Source organism: Heptranchias perlo, chromosome 14 (assembly GCF_035084215.1).
Source record: "Heptranchias perlo isolate sHepPer1 chromosome 14, sHepPer1.hap1, whole genome shotgun sequence".
NCBI lineage: Eukaryota > Metazoa > Chordata > Chondrichthyes > Hexanchiformes > Hexanchidae > Heptranchias > Heptranchias perlo.
Genome location: NC_090338.1, coordinates 33,925,591 through 33,940,003, shown reverse-complemented (window position 1 = coordinate 33,940,003; position 14,413 = coordinate 33,925,591). Strand labels below are relative to the sequence as shown.

Genomic DNA, 14,413 nt, shown 5'->3' with positions numbered 1-14,413 from the left:
TTTGAAATATGATATAAATAATTACTAGAGGGTTGTTAGCGAAGTTATAGTCTTTGCATGTTTGCCTACATCAATAACAGCTTCTGTACTTCAAAAGTAATTGCATGAAGTACTTTGAGATTTTCACTATCATCAGCTATTATTCATGCTGCTGTCTATGCAATACAAACCCAATCAGTTGGCTGTATGAATGCAAAATTATTAGTGCTTCACCAAAGACTATGGCCTAGAAATTTGGCCGCACAGCGCCTGTTTTACGGGCGGCAAACAGCCTCCTGAGGCTCCAATGTGGTGGGCAGGAAGTGCATGCTCATTACGAGCTGGAAGTACACCATCCACCAGGTTGGTAAACGCCAAAATAATCGGCATGCAGTGCCCATGCCTGATACAGGCTTTAGTCCCTTTGCGTATACAAATAAGGGACTTAACACTTGTTTGAGGTCCTCACTGAAAAATTGGTTTGCTCAGGAAAACCAAGTCTACATGTGCCTAATAGGCTGCAACCATAAGGTAAATTTTTAAAATATAATTACCTAAATGTGAATCCGGGAGGAGCAGGAGTGTTCCTGCCGAACCCCACATTAAAAGAATGTACAGCTACTGTATTTCAAAGGTAATTGCATGAAGTGCTTTGAGATTTTCATTATAATCAGCTATTATTTATACTGCTGCCGATGCAATACAAACCTGATTAGATCTGCCCGACACCAACTTTTTTTCTTCTTTCTCCCCCACTCCCACTGGCCACCACTACCTCCTCCCCCCCCCCACCGTCACTGTTACCTCCCGACCCGATCCACAGTCACCCCCTTCCCAGTAGCCCTCCTTCCTGCAACGCCAGCAGCAGCCTGATCTACAATCTCGCTTCACCGGCGAACTGTCTATTGCTCCCTGCAGCTCACCAACTCGATGGAAATGATGCCCATGGCCCAATATCGGGCATACCTCAGGCCTCACATTCAGGCACAGGGATAGATCCCTGCGGTACCCGAAAATGGACGCAGCTGAATTTCTATTCCTTTGTCTCTCTGTTTCCCACCACATGCTTTTATCATCCGTACATACCAGTCGCTGGTAGACAGCCACTTCATAACCAGCTGATAGCAGAAGTGGCTGTATGACCTTCCTGCTTATTTTCTCCTCTTGTCCACTCAGTACCTTGGCCTTGTCCCCTGCTCCTAACCAAGGAAGTACCTTACCCAGTGATTTTGCTGAGACCAAGAATTTGTATTTCCAACGCAAAGACTATTTGATATGTAAGAAGTAGAACAGGTGGTAATCGAGGTTAACCAGCTTGATTAATGGAGTTGACCTTTATGCCTTCTGCAAAGATACTAGGTATTTTCTATTAAATTTTTTGCTTTATTCTCACATACCTATTTTTGCTGTTACTGAAAATTAAGATCACTGGCTATAATCTTATTGCTCTGTTGCTCTGTATAAATAAGGAAGATCACTTAGCTATATTATGTATGGACACTATTATTTATGCTGCTGGCTATGCAATGCAAACCTGATATCACCTGGCTTGTATGGATCTCTACATATTTTAATATTACTATGAGAGCCCAACAAAACCAGTTTAGTCACACAAATGAAAATTGAGATTCCTCAATCAGAGAAATTGGCTGAAGTTGTATTATATATACCACCTCCAACCCAATATTCCCTCCTGGCATCTCTCCTGTGTGCTGTGAGTGCTGCATTTTGCACAACTGGCAGACAAATTGTGATTTGTTCCAAAGTATAATGGCTTTATTTAAAAAGTTATAAGTAACAAAGATGTTAAAACACAAGAGTACAATTAAACATACTGATAAGATGTTTGAATACAACCTGACAAAGTTTATCACCCCACAAGGTCTCGAAGTGCACTTTCAAAGATCCTTGTTATTAGTTGAGCTGTCTAGCCTTGCTGCAAGGACATTCTAATCAATACGAAGATGTTCTCATTTTATATATGTTTTTAGACACATTGGGGGAAAAATTGGATAAGGGCAGTTTTTGGGCACAGGTGGCATGATGCGTTATTACCCCGCGTCCAATGACCCCTGCACAGACAGGACGCAAGTTTTGGCCGGCCCGAGGACTCACTTGCAATCAGTGTTCCATTCCAGGCCTTGCACGTGGAATCAATTTGCACTTTCCACCACCAGGGGAGCTCAATCTCTTAAAGGGAGGCTGTTTCTTAAAGATAGCTGGTACCTGTTATTTGCTGAAAATAACAGTCTACTGTCTGCATGGAGTCTGAACAGAGATCAGACATCGCACATGTAAATCACAGATGCAGGACCATTCACTATGTCTACACACTGATGAGTTATGTTAAAACATTGAATAAAAGTTGCGCACTACTAAATCCCACATTCTCCAATCTGCACGCCAGACCTCACCAATCTGCTGATCTGAGTTGGTACCAGGACTGCGACAGTGCATGCACCAAGGTTCCCTGCTGATGCACTAGAGACCTTGGTGCAAGAGGTGGACAGTAAGAGGGACATCCTATATCCGTGGGAGGGGGGAGGTGGGGGAGGGGGCGGGGGCGGCAAGAGGCCCTCCAGACATGTACCCAAAAGGCAGCAGGGGACGAAGTCAATGCCAGGCGCACAGCATCATGAACATGAATGCAGAGCAGGAAGAAGTTCAATGCTTTGACATGAGTGGTCAAGGTGAGTGAGGTCAACTGTCAAGTGGCGTCTCCTACCAACTGCACCACGCACTACACCTTCCTCCCACCCACCCCCCCCACCTGCCAATCACCCATATACCAACAAACTCTTTCCATCAGTACTCAGTAATGCTTCCACTCACCCTTACACATTACCACTGTTGCAAACCGCCCACCCACAACTCACAGGCCATACGCACTGGCAGCCATTCAATCATGACAGGCACATCACCCAGATACACGTCCCGCTTTCTTGCAGGAGAAGGTGGTGCATGTCAGGAGGCAACAAGTGGCAGTGGCATTTAGCCTCTCGAGCCTGTTCCACCATTCAATGAGATCATGGTGGACCTGTGACCTAACTCCATATTCCCGCCGTAGCCCCATATCCCTTAATATCCTTGGCTCACAGAAATCTATCAATCTTGGATTTAACATTCATAAGTGAGTTAGCATCAACTGCCATCTGCAGAAGAGCGTTCCAAATGTCTCCCACCTTTTGTGTGTAGAAGCATTTCCTAACTTCACTGCTGCACGTCCTGGCTCTAAATGTTAGGCTATGTCCCTGCATCCTAGTATTGAAGTCTAGGAGACCTCCAAAAACAGTTACAAATGTCTCGGCAGCCAGAAGCAATAATCCAGCCACTAACCTGTAAATCCTGCATGGTCCCTTTAATTAGCACGGTGGGGGGTCCTCCAGGCACACTAAGACACGTTCAGATGGTTGGGGTTAAGACTGTGCGTTGAGTTGAGCGTTAAGTCCCAAAATGGTGTCTATCACTTTAAATCAGCGTTGCATACTGTTTGAAGCCATTTTCGTCCTACTTTACATGATTCCAGCGTTCATTATCTGCGCCTGTGCTAACTCCTATACCAAGACGCCATCTTGCATGTCAGAGAGGCCATGTAGCTCCGAAACAGCGGGCACTACACAGCCCAATTTAGCGCCCATTAGCTCCAAATGAGCCTCCTATCAATCATCCTCCCTGTCTCATGAATCTGCTACCTGCTTTACATGTGACATCATGCCTCCCATATGATTAATTGTCTCTGAGTTATCAAGAACACTAATCTTTGCCCAAAACATACTAAAACTGAAGACAACTCCTCCTACCCATCTTATAAACAGGAGATGAGAATGACAGCAGATGCTCATTACTCAAAGCGGCCCTCTCTGCACACGGTCATCAAAAGTTTGTTTTGGATGAGCAGAAAGCCTTTGTTTGTAGGGAAAGTTTTTCCCTAACAAGATTAGCAATATTCTAGAAATCTTATATAATGCTTGTACAAATGCATTGAAAAAGACTAAATTCCACCCTGTCCTGCCTCCCCAGGGAAATGTGGTTCAGCTTTATCCAGGTAATCCCAGCGGGCGGTTGATCAAATGGAAGGACATGCAACTCAGCATATCCTAGAATAACTTACACTGCAGTTGTATATCTCATGGCAGCAATGAAATGCAAGAGGTGTAGATTCTAAGAAAGCACTTGGCCTCTGCTGTGGACCTCCTTGCAGAAGCATGGCTCAGATCATAAGCCTAGAGAGGGAAGATGATCAATTCTGGAACCCACCCCTTCATGGCATGTGTTGATACTCCAATGCACAGTATCACCCATTGATCTTATTTTCTTTGTAAAATACTGAATTTTTACTTCACAATCTGGATGGCAGAGAATTACAGGTAAATTTTAGGAATTTATTTTTAAATGTGGCATTGTAGTCGAATTTGGTAAAGATGGAATTAGGAAATGAGTCAGAGCTAACTTACACTTGTCATTTCTTTCTGACTTCTAGGCTTCCAAGGAATCATCTCGTAGTATTTTATCATCTCGTAGTATTTTATCATCTCGTAGTATTTCTTCAAATATTGTATATGCAAACAAATTTGTAGAAATACCACATTAGATATCTATCAAAAATTAGTGTTCCACTTAACTAGAACTGTATTAATTCAAATCTGAACACCTTTAGTCATTTTTTTTGTGTTTGTTTTGGCTATTGCCTGATGAAGGACAAGTTCTAAAGCAATTTCTGAAATAAATGATGTGGAGATGCCGGTGATGGACTGAGGTTGACAATTGTAAACAATTTTACAACACCAAGTTATAGTCCAGCAATTTTATTTTAAATTCACAAGCTTTCGGAGGCTTCCTCCTTCCTCAGGTAAATGTCACATTTACCTGAGGAAGGAGGAAGCCTCCGAAAGCTTGTGAATTTAAAATAAAATTGCTGGACTATAACTTGGTGTTGTAAAATTGTTTACAAATGAAATAAATGAAAAGGTGACCTGGTTTCTGGATGATCAAGTTCTCAGTGACTCATGCTGCCCCATTGTGACATTTAAATTGGTACGTAATGTTCTCCACCAGCACATAGCCAGTAAAACTAAATGGATGTACTAATGAAAGAAAGGGCCAGCTCTTATCTCTCAAGTGTCAGACTGTAGGTTTCAGGTAATGCTGAAACTGAGGGTTTTTCTAAAAGTCTTTTTTTTACAGAAATGTTTTTTTAAAACATATTTCTGGAAAAGAGTTTTCTAGCAGTGTTGCTTTTCTCTATTCCTCAGTATTGTATAAGGCATGTATTCCAGGAAGGTAGCCTGCAAACTACTTCAGGTTTTGTCCCCTAAAACAATATAATAATGTATACAGTAATTACCTAACTTGATAAAATGCCTTCCATGCTGCAGATTTTGAGATTCATTTAGTATCGTAGGTGCAGGCTCCAACTTTGTGGGATACTTGAACGTAAGCTTGATTTAATTGGCGTTATCTTAGATATTTAGAGAACAAAGTTCCATTTCTTTTTAACCAGTGAAAAATTACAAAACAACAAATCATGACTTTTTTTCCTGAATTATAGTAGAGAGAAATGTCACTTTCCTAGAGGCCAAGATTATTAGCTCCAGGTTTCAGAAATGCAGTTTGGGGATTTTGTTTTCTTTCCTTGTGCAGTAATTTTAAGTTCAATGCATTGATGCTGGAAAATAATGCAGGAGTTGTTAACTGTGCTTTTCTTAATATGGAGATGCTTTATTGACTTTATAAACAGTTACAGCCAGAGATATTAATGGCAAAAGGTAATTAAAATAGTATTTAAATATGAAGTAGCTCGCTCAGCAAGATAGAAGAAGCTACAATAGAAGACAGGTAAATAATGAGATTGAGGTCCAATTTGATTTTCAGCTATTAACTTACCCACCTGGCTGTTGAGTGGAACTTTCCATCCCTGTCATATGCTGAATATGCGTATATTCCATATTAATAACTAACATAATTTCTACATTTAGCCTTGCCATTCAGATTTTTTCTTTCAAATTTAAAATTATAACATTTTAGTAGTGAAACTGCTATCATTTGTCATTTATGTTTTGTGCTACATTTCGTTGACTCAGGAAATCTGGCTAAACCTGATTGCAATAGGGAGCTGAATCAACTTGTGTAAGGATGATTGGAAATGTAGGGTGCTTCAAAGCACATATCGTTTCAATTGTTCATTTTTAATTCAGATTCCTCGCACTGTCAAACGGAGTAATTGTTGCAAGGTTGTTCCAGCTCATTAGTATTCATTTCTCATGGAAATAAAAATTTTAACCATGCTACGCAGAAAATAAAATGCTATGAGTCTTACATTTCGTGGATGCATGTTTAGGATCACTGGTGAATTGCTAGGAGAAACAAAATGGAATGTTTGTGGTGCTAATTTGGTTCTTTGGCTGCAGATTTCACATTGCGCACCAAGAATTTTATCCCACTGTTAAATGTTGGCGTTACATTTAATATTGCTAAGGAAATGCAGTTCTTTGTTTCAGTAAAATTTTAATGGGGATTTGAGTTGTATTTCTATGGGAAATCTGTTTTTACCTGAGGGTCAGTGTTAAGCTTTCTAGCCGGTAGAAGGGTGTTTTAATTTTATGCCAGCCAATAGTGACTTGAGGATATTACCCAGTAAAATAATGCCATACTTTTTTCCAGGTGTACAACTTGAATAAGGACAATCCGATAAGTGAAGGCGGTAAGTATTTATTGTTATTAATAATTCTGGATGAATTCTGACAAACTAAAGGGACATTTGCAAAATATATTACACAATCTTCTAAAACAACCATCAATTTCTCCTAATGCTTATTTATAGCAACACAATGCAATATGTGAAACTGGACTAGAAAACTATTAGAAATTTTGAGAGCTGATCACTAGAAGTCAAATGTTATTTTCCATGTGATCTCTCAATTTGACCATTTTTTCCCAATCTGTGGTATTACTGCAACAAAAATATCCTGACACTTAAAACCACTGTGTTCATATTTAGAACCTTGGAATTCCATGGTGCCTCTCCTATTGAATCTTCATGTACATAAGAACATAAGAGATAGGAGCAGGAGTAGGTAATTTGGCCCTTTGAGCCTGCTCCGCCATTCAATGAGATCATGGCTGATCTGATTCTGGCCTCAACTCCACTTTCCCGCCTGTTCCCCATATCCTTTGACTCTCTTGCTGATCAAAAATTTGTTTAACGCAGCCTTGAATATATTCAATGACTCAGCCTCCACCGCTCTTTGGGGCAAAGAATTCCAAAGGTTCACAACCCTCTGAGAAGAAATTTCTCCTCATCTGTCTTAAATGGGCAACCCTTTATTCTGAGACTATGCCCCCTAGTTCTGGATTCCCCTATGAGGGGAAACGTCCTCTCAGCATTTACCCTGTCAAGCCCCCTCAGAATCTTATATGTTTCAATAAGATCTCCTCTCATTCTTCTAAACTCCAGTGAGTAGAGCACTAAAAGTTGTTGAAATAATTTTTGTAATTTGGTTAAAGTTTAATACAAAAGAAGAATGCATCAAAAAGCAAGAAGACATTAATAAACTTGCAGAATGGGTGTGTAATTGGCAAATTAATTCTAATATAGATAAGTGTGAGGGGTGCATTTTGGTAAGAAGAATAAGGAGGCCACATACTGCTTGGATAATAAGAGTCTAAATGGGATAGAGGAGCAGAGGGATATGGGGGTACACTAAAATTAACCTGCATCACTAAAATTAATGATGCAGGTTAATAAGGCCTTAAAAAGGCAAATCAAGCACTAGGGTTCATTTCTAGAGGGCTAGAATTGAAAGCAAAGAAGTTATGTAAAACTTGTATAGAACCTTGGTTAGACCACACTTGGAGTATTGTGCGCAGTTCTGTTGACCATATTATGAGAAGGATATAGAGGCATTGGTGAAGGTGCAAAAAAGATTCACAACGATGATACCAGAACTGAGAAGACATCCTTATCGGAAAAGGCTGGGGCTCTCTTCCCTAGAAAAGAAAAAGCTGAGGGGTGACCTGATGGTGACCTCTTTAAGACAATGATAAGGTAGATGTAGAGAAAATGTTTCCACTTGTGGGAGAGTCCAAAACTAGAGGTGATAAATATAAAATAGTCGCTAATAAATCCAATAGGGAATTCAGGAGAAACTTCTTTACCCAAAGAGTGGTAAGAATGTGGAATGTGCTACCACAAGGAGTAGTTGAGGCAAATAGCGTAAATGCACATGAGGGAGAAAGGAATAGAAGGGTAACCTGATCGGGTTAGATGAAGAAGGCAGGGAGGAGGCTGGTGTGGAGCATAAATGCCAGCATAGATCAGTTGGGCTGAATAGCCTATTTCGATGCTGTAGTTTCGAAGTAACTCGATGTACTAGAAGGAATAGGGGAAAGTAGAGAATTAAAATGGATGTATCCAGTTCATATTTCTGTGGCAGTGCTGTTTTGATTTCAGTAATTTTGGAAGCCTGGTTTTCTCTCTCTCTCTCTCTCTCTTTCTCTCTCTCTCACTCTCACTCTCTCACACACACACACACACACACACACACACACAATTGACTGAAGGGAACAGGGAAACAGAACCTAGTTTACAAAGCAAGGTACTTAAATTTGTAGTTGGCACAACGCTTGGGGAGAAGAAGGAAACTGAATTCAGAGGAAACAGACAAGTTCTTACAAAAAGTGCGAGATGGGATTTTCACCTGGGTTGATAAATAGCAATGAAGTTCAATAAAGATAAATGCAACTTTCTACTTTTTGGAAGTAAAAACTGGAGGTATATGTTCTCCTTGGATGGGATAAAACTTACAAAGAGTGGATGAAGAGACCTGGGGGTATTCAGTGACGTCGCCCACCATGTCTAAACAACATAAGATGAATTATGTTGCCAAATCCTCCAAGGTTAAGCTGTCACTTCCAGGTCTGTTTCATCTACCCTTTGTTAGATGTTTTCTAAAAATGTCTTTGCTGAAGTTTGAACTTCCTTATTAAAAATGATGAGTTTGTTCCTGATTTTCAGCTGCTCAACTGGACAAAGTTGGATTTGATTTAGTAAAGAAATGCATTCATGCAATTGAAGAAAGAGGTAACACAATTTTTAAAATTTATCTGTCAATCTTATATTTAAAACATTAAGATAGCACATGATTCCTGTCCATAAAGCTCTCGTGTCTCATTTCTGCATCACAGTCTAGCATCACTTTTTGACTGGCTAAAATTTTTTAAAAAGCCAAACTTCTATACCTATTTTGACTCTAGGACTCTAGGATATCTACTAAACCTGTAACTCAACCAACCAAATTACTAAACAAATATTTTCAAAATCCTTTCAGTCTCCATTTTTTCTTAGTAATTGAAACTTTTAGTATCCAAAATAAGGTTTGTAACATCATAAAAAAATTATAAATTTCACAGTAATATGGTTAAACTTACCTAAAGAATTATTTTTGATGTCTTTGTCAGTTCTGTCCATTTTCAACAAGCACACTACATGATTTATAATCCCAGCAGAAGGATAATTTTAGTCTGGTGTTTTTGTGCCCATTGTGACTGCAGTTGTGTTTTAAGGTTTGTAGCATTTTCTTTTAGATGAATGCTTAGCAGTACATTTGCAGAAAAGTCGTAAAATATTTTGCAACATAGCTCTGTTTGTAAACTTGCATGTGCAAGCATATTCACATGATATTTTCACACATTTACATTCACAGGTATGTACATATAAGCAAATAGGCATGCAATTGTACTTCCCAGTACACCTCCAATGCATTAGCATGTAGGCATGCAAATACACACCCACTTCTTCACACACGAGCATGAACATATGAATATGTAACTAAAGGCTAACTTAATTTAAAATGTCCAAAATATATATATTTTAAATTTCTTAAGTTATTGTAACTATAGTAATTATAGATTATAATGGTATAGTAATTATTTTAGTAATTATAGATTTCACAAACAGTAATATTAGAAATTCAGCTTGATATATTGGCAAAAGTTTTTTTTTACTTTAAAACAGGTATCAATGAGCAGGGCCTGTACCGAATAGTTGGTGTTAATTCCCGAGTTCAGAAACTGTTAGGTTTACTAATGGGTAAGAACTGTGTTTCTTTTCCTTATCTTTTTGTACATATTTGTATGTATTAAGTATTGAGCTCAACTGCTTTTTAAATAACTCCAATTGTGTTTCAGATCCCCAACTTCTAACTTCTAGGGTGTAAAAACAATACTTCTGTTTATTCTGTTGATCAGAAGTTCCCAAACAAACTCAACAATACTTCATATCCTAATTCGCAACAAGTCCCGTTCACCCATCACCCCAGTGCTCACTGACCCCTATATTGGCTCCCGGTCCGGCAATGCCTCAGTTTTAAAATTCTCATCCTTGTTTTCAAATCCCTCTATTGCTTCGCCCCTCCCTATCTCTGTAACCCCCTCCAGCCCTACAACCCTCCGAGATCTCCGTGCTCCTCCAATTTTGGCCTCTTGCACATCCCCGATTTTCATCGCTCCACCATTGGTGGTCGTGCCCCACCTGCCTAGGCCCTATGCTTTGGAATTCCCTCCCTAGACCTCTCCTCCTCTCTCGCCGCCTTTAAGATGCTCCTTAAACCTACCACTGTCACCTGTCCGAATATCTCCTAATGTGGCTCGGTGTCCAGTTTTGTTCAATAATGCTCCTGTGAAGTGCCTTGGGATGTATTACTATGCAAAGGTGCTATATAAATTCAAGTTGTTGTTGCTGTTGTAAATATATCCAGTTAGCAATCGATAACTGGCATCTCGTGCAACAAAACCTGGCGTTCAGAATTGGAATTGACAAATGACATCAATTATCAATGCTCATTAATCTGAGGCAAATTAAATCCATGTCGCACCTTGCACGTTTAGCTGCTCAACTCGACTCAGTTTCTGCAAAACCAACTGATTAAGGAGTTGCAAACTCCTCACACATTTAATACCTTTCACAATTCAACTGCAAGTGAATTGTGCAAATGGCAGAAACATAATGATTAAGCAGCTGCATGTCAATCAGGATTGGTGCGACTTGGCATCATTTGGAATCCAAAAAACAGGCATTGGTTCCAGTATAGTTACAATGGGGATTCTATACAAATATATTTTTTTAAACTACAAATCTGAAACAAAAATTGAAAATGCTGGAAATATACAGCAGGTCAATCATCAAGAGAAAAGCTAGGTTAAAGTTCCAGGCATAATCCTTTGTCAGAACTGAAAACAGAAGCAAGTTCCTTAGTAGGTTTAAGAAAAGGGAAGGGGGGGAGGAACAAAATGCAGAAATCCAAACAGAGTGGAAGTTGGTGGATTGAATGGTCTGCAAACTGCTTCATAGGAAATTGCTATTTGATATAAAAGATCAACTCATTGAGGTAATGGAAAGACAGTAAAAGAACATGCAAATAGCTAATATGATAGAAAAGCATGGGCGAGCCCCACATAACAAAAAAGCAGGAAAGTAGAGTAAATCGGTACCTTGGATATAGGAGGTTTGAGGAAGATAAAAGCAGGCTGTTACTAAATTTCATGACTACGGAATTGGGAAATGCCAGTGGTCCTGACAATAGCAGACCAAATATCTCTCACAAAATTATTATTCAGTTAGTCCTGCAGGAGATAAGAACAATTCACACGTCTCTGTCGATCATTCAAACTATTCAAGGTTTCTCATTTAGATTGTGGAAACTTTATTGGCATCACAAAAAATGTCCACATTAGAAGTATGGATACTAAATAGGAACAGTTCCTTAATTAGTGTGAAATAACAAATACTCTAGAGTATGTTATTCCAGCTGGCCTTGCTTATTTTAAGTATTTACTGATTCTGCTGCAGAATACCAACCAGCTCATTTAAGAATTGATGTAATAGTCATAGCAACTTATCACCTGCTTTTGATAGGGAAGTTGGTGAATATCCAATTTAATGAGCCAGCTAGCCACAAGGGAAGAAATTGTTTGAAATTAACTGTGTGTATTAAAAGATATGGAGATGAATAACAAAGATGATTCTGAGTATTAGGAATTGAAGTTACAAGGAAAGGTTATGGTAGTTCTTGTTTGAAACATGAAGATTTTGAGCTACCTTAGTTGAAGTTTTCAAGATCATGAAGGCAATCAACCAAGGTGATGCAAGCAAGTTTTTCACTATGGCGAAGGGTTCAAACATTTTGTTTTGGGGGGAGGGGGGGCATGAAATTAGATGTAGACAAATTGTATAATTTGCAACATTGGGCTGTATTTTGCTGTAAAAATAATGGTGAGGCTAACAGTGCTCAGGGTTAATCATGTGCCAATTGGACAGCAACTTCTGGTGACTGCACATGCGCAGTTAAATGCGGAAATCCGGAAATTGCTGTGCCAGGTGCCCAGCTCCTCCAAAAGTTGCGCGAAAACAGCATCTCACCGGCTGGCTCCCCATTCAAATATATTGAACGGCGTGAGGTTCCTGTACTGACGTCGTAAATACGAGGTGCAAGTTGGCTGTGGTTGATTGGGGAACTACATTAAAAGGTATGATGGTAGACAGGCAATGGCTAGCATTTAAAGAATTAATACATAATTTGCAACAAATATATATTACTTTAAGGCACAAAAACCCAACAGAAAAAGTGGTCCAACCGTGACTAACGAGAAATTAAAGATAGTATTAAATCAAAGAAAGAGGCATATAAAGTTGCCAGAAAAAGTAGGATTGGGAGCATTTTAGGATTCAGCAAAGGAAGACCAAGAAATTGATAAAGGGAAAATAGAATATGAGAGTAAACTAGCGAGAAACATAAAACTGGACTATAAAAGTTTCTATAAGTATGTAAAAGGAAAAGACTGGCCAAGGCAAATGTGGGTCCCTTACAGAAACAGATGGGCGAATTTATAATGGGGAATAAGGAAATAGCAGGGAAATTTAAACAAATACTTTGTGTCTGTCTTCACGGAAGACGACACAAAAAACCTCCCAGAAATACTAGAGAAACAAGGGTCCGGTGAGAATGAGGAACTGAAAGAAATTAGTATAAGTAAAAAAAAAAAGTATTAGAGAAATTAATGGGACTGAAAGTCGATAAATTCCAAGGACCTGATGATCTATATCCCAGGGTTTTGAAAGAGGTGGCTATAGAGATGGTGGATGCATTGGTTGTCATCTTTCAAATTCTATAGATTCTGGAATGGTTCCTGCAGATTGGAGGGTAGCAAATGTAATTCCATTATTTAAGAAAGGAAGGAGAGAGAAAACAGGGAACTACAGACCTATTAGCCTGACATCAGTAGTAAGGAAAATGCTAGAATCTATTATAAAGGATGTGATAACAGGACACTTAGAAAATAATAATAGGATTTGGCAGAGTCAACATGGATTTATGAAAGGGAAATCATGTTTGACAAACCTATTGGAGTTCTTTGAGGATGTAACTAGTAGAATCGATAAGGGGGAACCAGTGGATATGGTGTATTTGGATTTTCAGAAGGCTTTCGATAAGGTTCCACACAGGAGGTTGGTGAGCAAAGTTAGAGCACATGGTATTGGGGGTAATATACTGTCATGGATTGAGAATTGGTTAATAGACAGAAAAGAGAGTAGGAATAAACGGGTCTTTTTCAGGTTGGCAGACTGTGATCAGTGGGGTTCTGCAGGGACTGGTGCTTGGGCCCCAGCTATTCACAATCTATATCAATGATTTGGATGAGGGGGCCAAATGTAATATTTCCAAGTTTGCTGATGACACAAAACTAGGTGAGAATGTGAGTTGTGAGGAGGATGCAGAGAGGCTTCAAGGGGATAAAAACAGGCTAAGTGAGTGGGCAAGAACATGGCAGATGGAATATGATGTGGGAAAATGTGAAGTTATCCACTTTGGTGGGAAAAATAGAAATGCAGAGTATTTTTTAAATGATGTGAGATTGGGAAATGTTGATGTTCAAAGGGACCTGGGTGTCCTTGTACATGAGTCACTGAAAGCTAACATGCAGGTGCAGCAAGCAATTAGGAAGGCAAATGGTATGTTGGCCTTTATTACAAGAGGATTTGAGTACAGGAGTAAAGATGTCTTACTGCAATTATATAGGGCCTTGGTGAGATCGCACCTGGAGTATTGTGTACAATTTTGGCCTCCTTCCCTAAGAAAGGATATACTTGCCATAGAGGGAGTGCAACGAAGGTTCACCAGACTGATACCTGGGATGGCAGGATTGTCGTATGAAGAGAGATTGAGTAGACTGGGCCTGTATTCTCCAGAGTTTAGAAGAATGAAAGGTGATCTCATTGAAACACAAAATTCTTACAGGGCTCGACAGGATAGATGCAGGGAGGATGTTTCCCCTGGCTGGGGAATCTAGAACTAGGGGTCACGGTCTCAGAATAATTGGGGGGCCATTTAGGACAGAGATGAGGAGAAATTTCTTCACTCAGAAGGTGGTGAATCTTTGG

General features: G+C 39.5%; 1 protein-coding gene across 4 annotated transcripts in view; it reads left to right on the top strand.

Moving 5' to 3' along the window:
- The window catches only part of LOC137332418 (rho GTPase-activating protein 26-like), a 178,775-nt gene that overhangs the window by 93,320 nt on the left and 71,042 nt on the right, over positions 1 to 14,413 (top strand). For all 4 annotated transcript variants that reach the window (XM_067996236.1, XM_067996235.1, XM_067996234.1 and 1 more), the window contains exons 12-14: positions 6,640 to 6,679; positions 8,993 to 9,058; positions 9,992 to 10,066. In XM_067996236.1, coding sequence (XP_067852337.1) covers positions 6,640 to 6,679; positions 8,993 to 9,058; positions 9,992 to 10,066 — 181 coding nt within the window. The remainder of the gene's footprint in view (positions 1 to 6,639; positions 6,680 to 8,992; positions 9,059 to 9,991; positions 10,067 to 14,413) is intronic.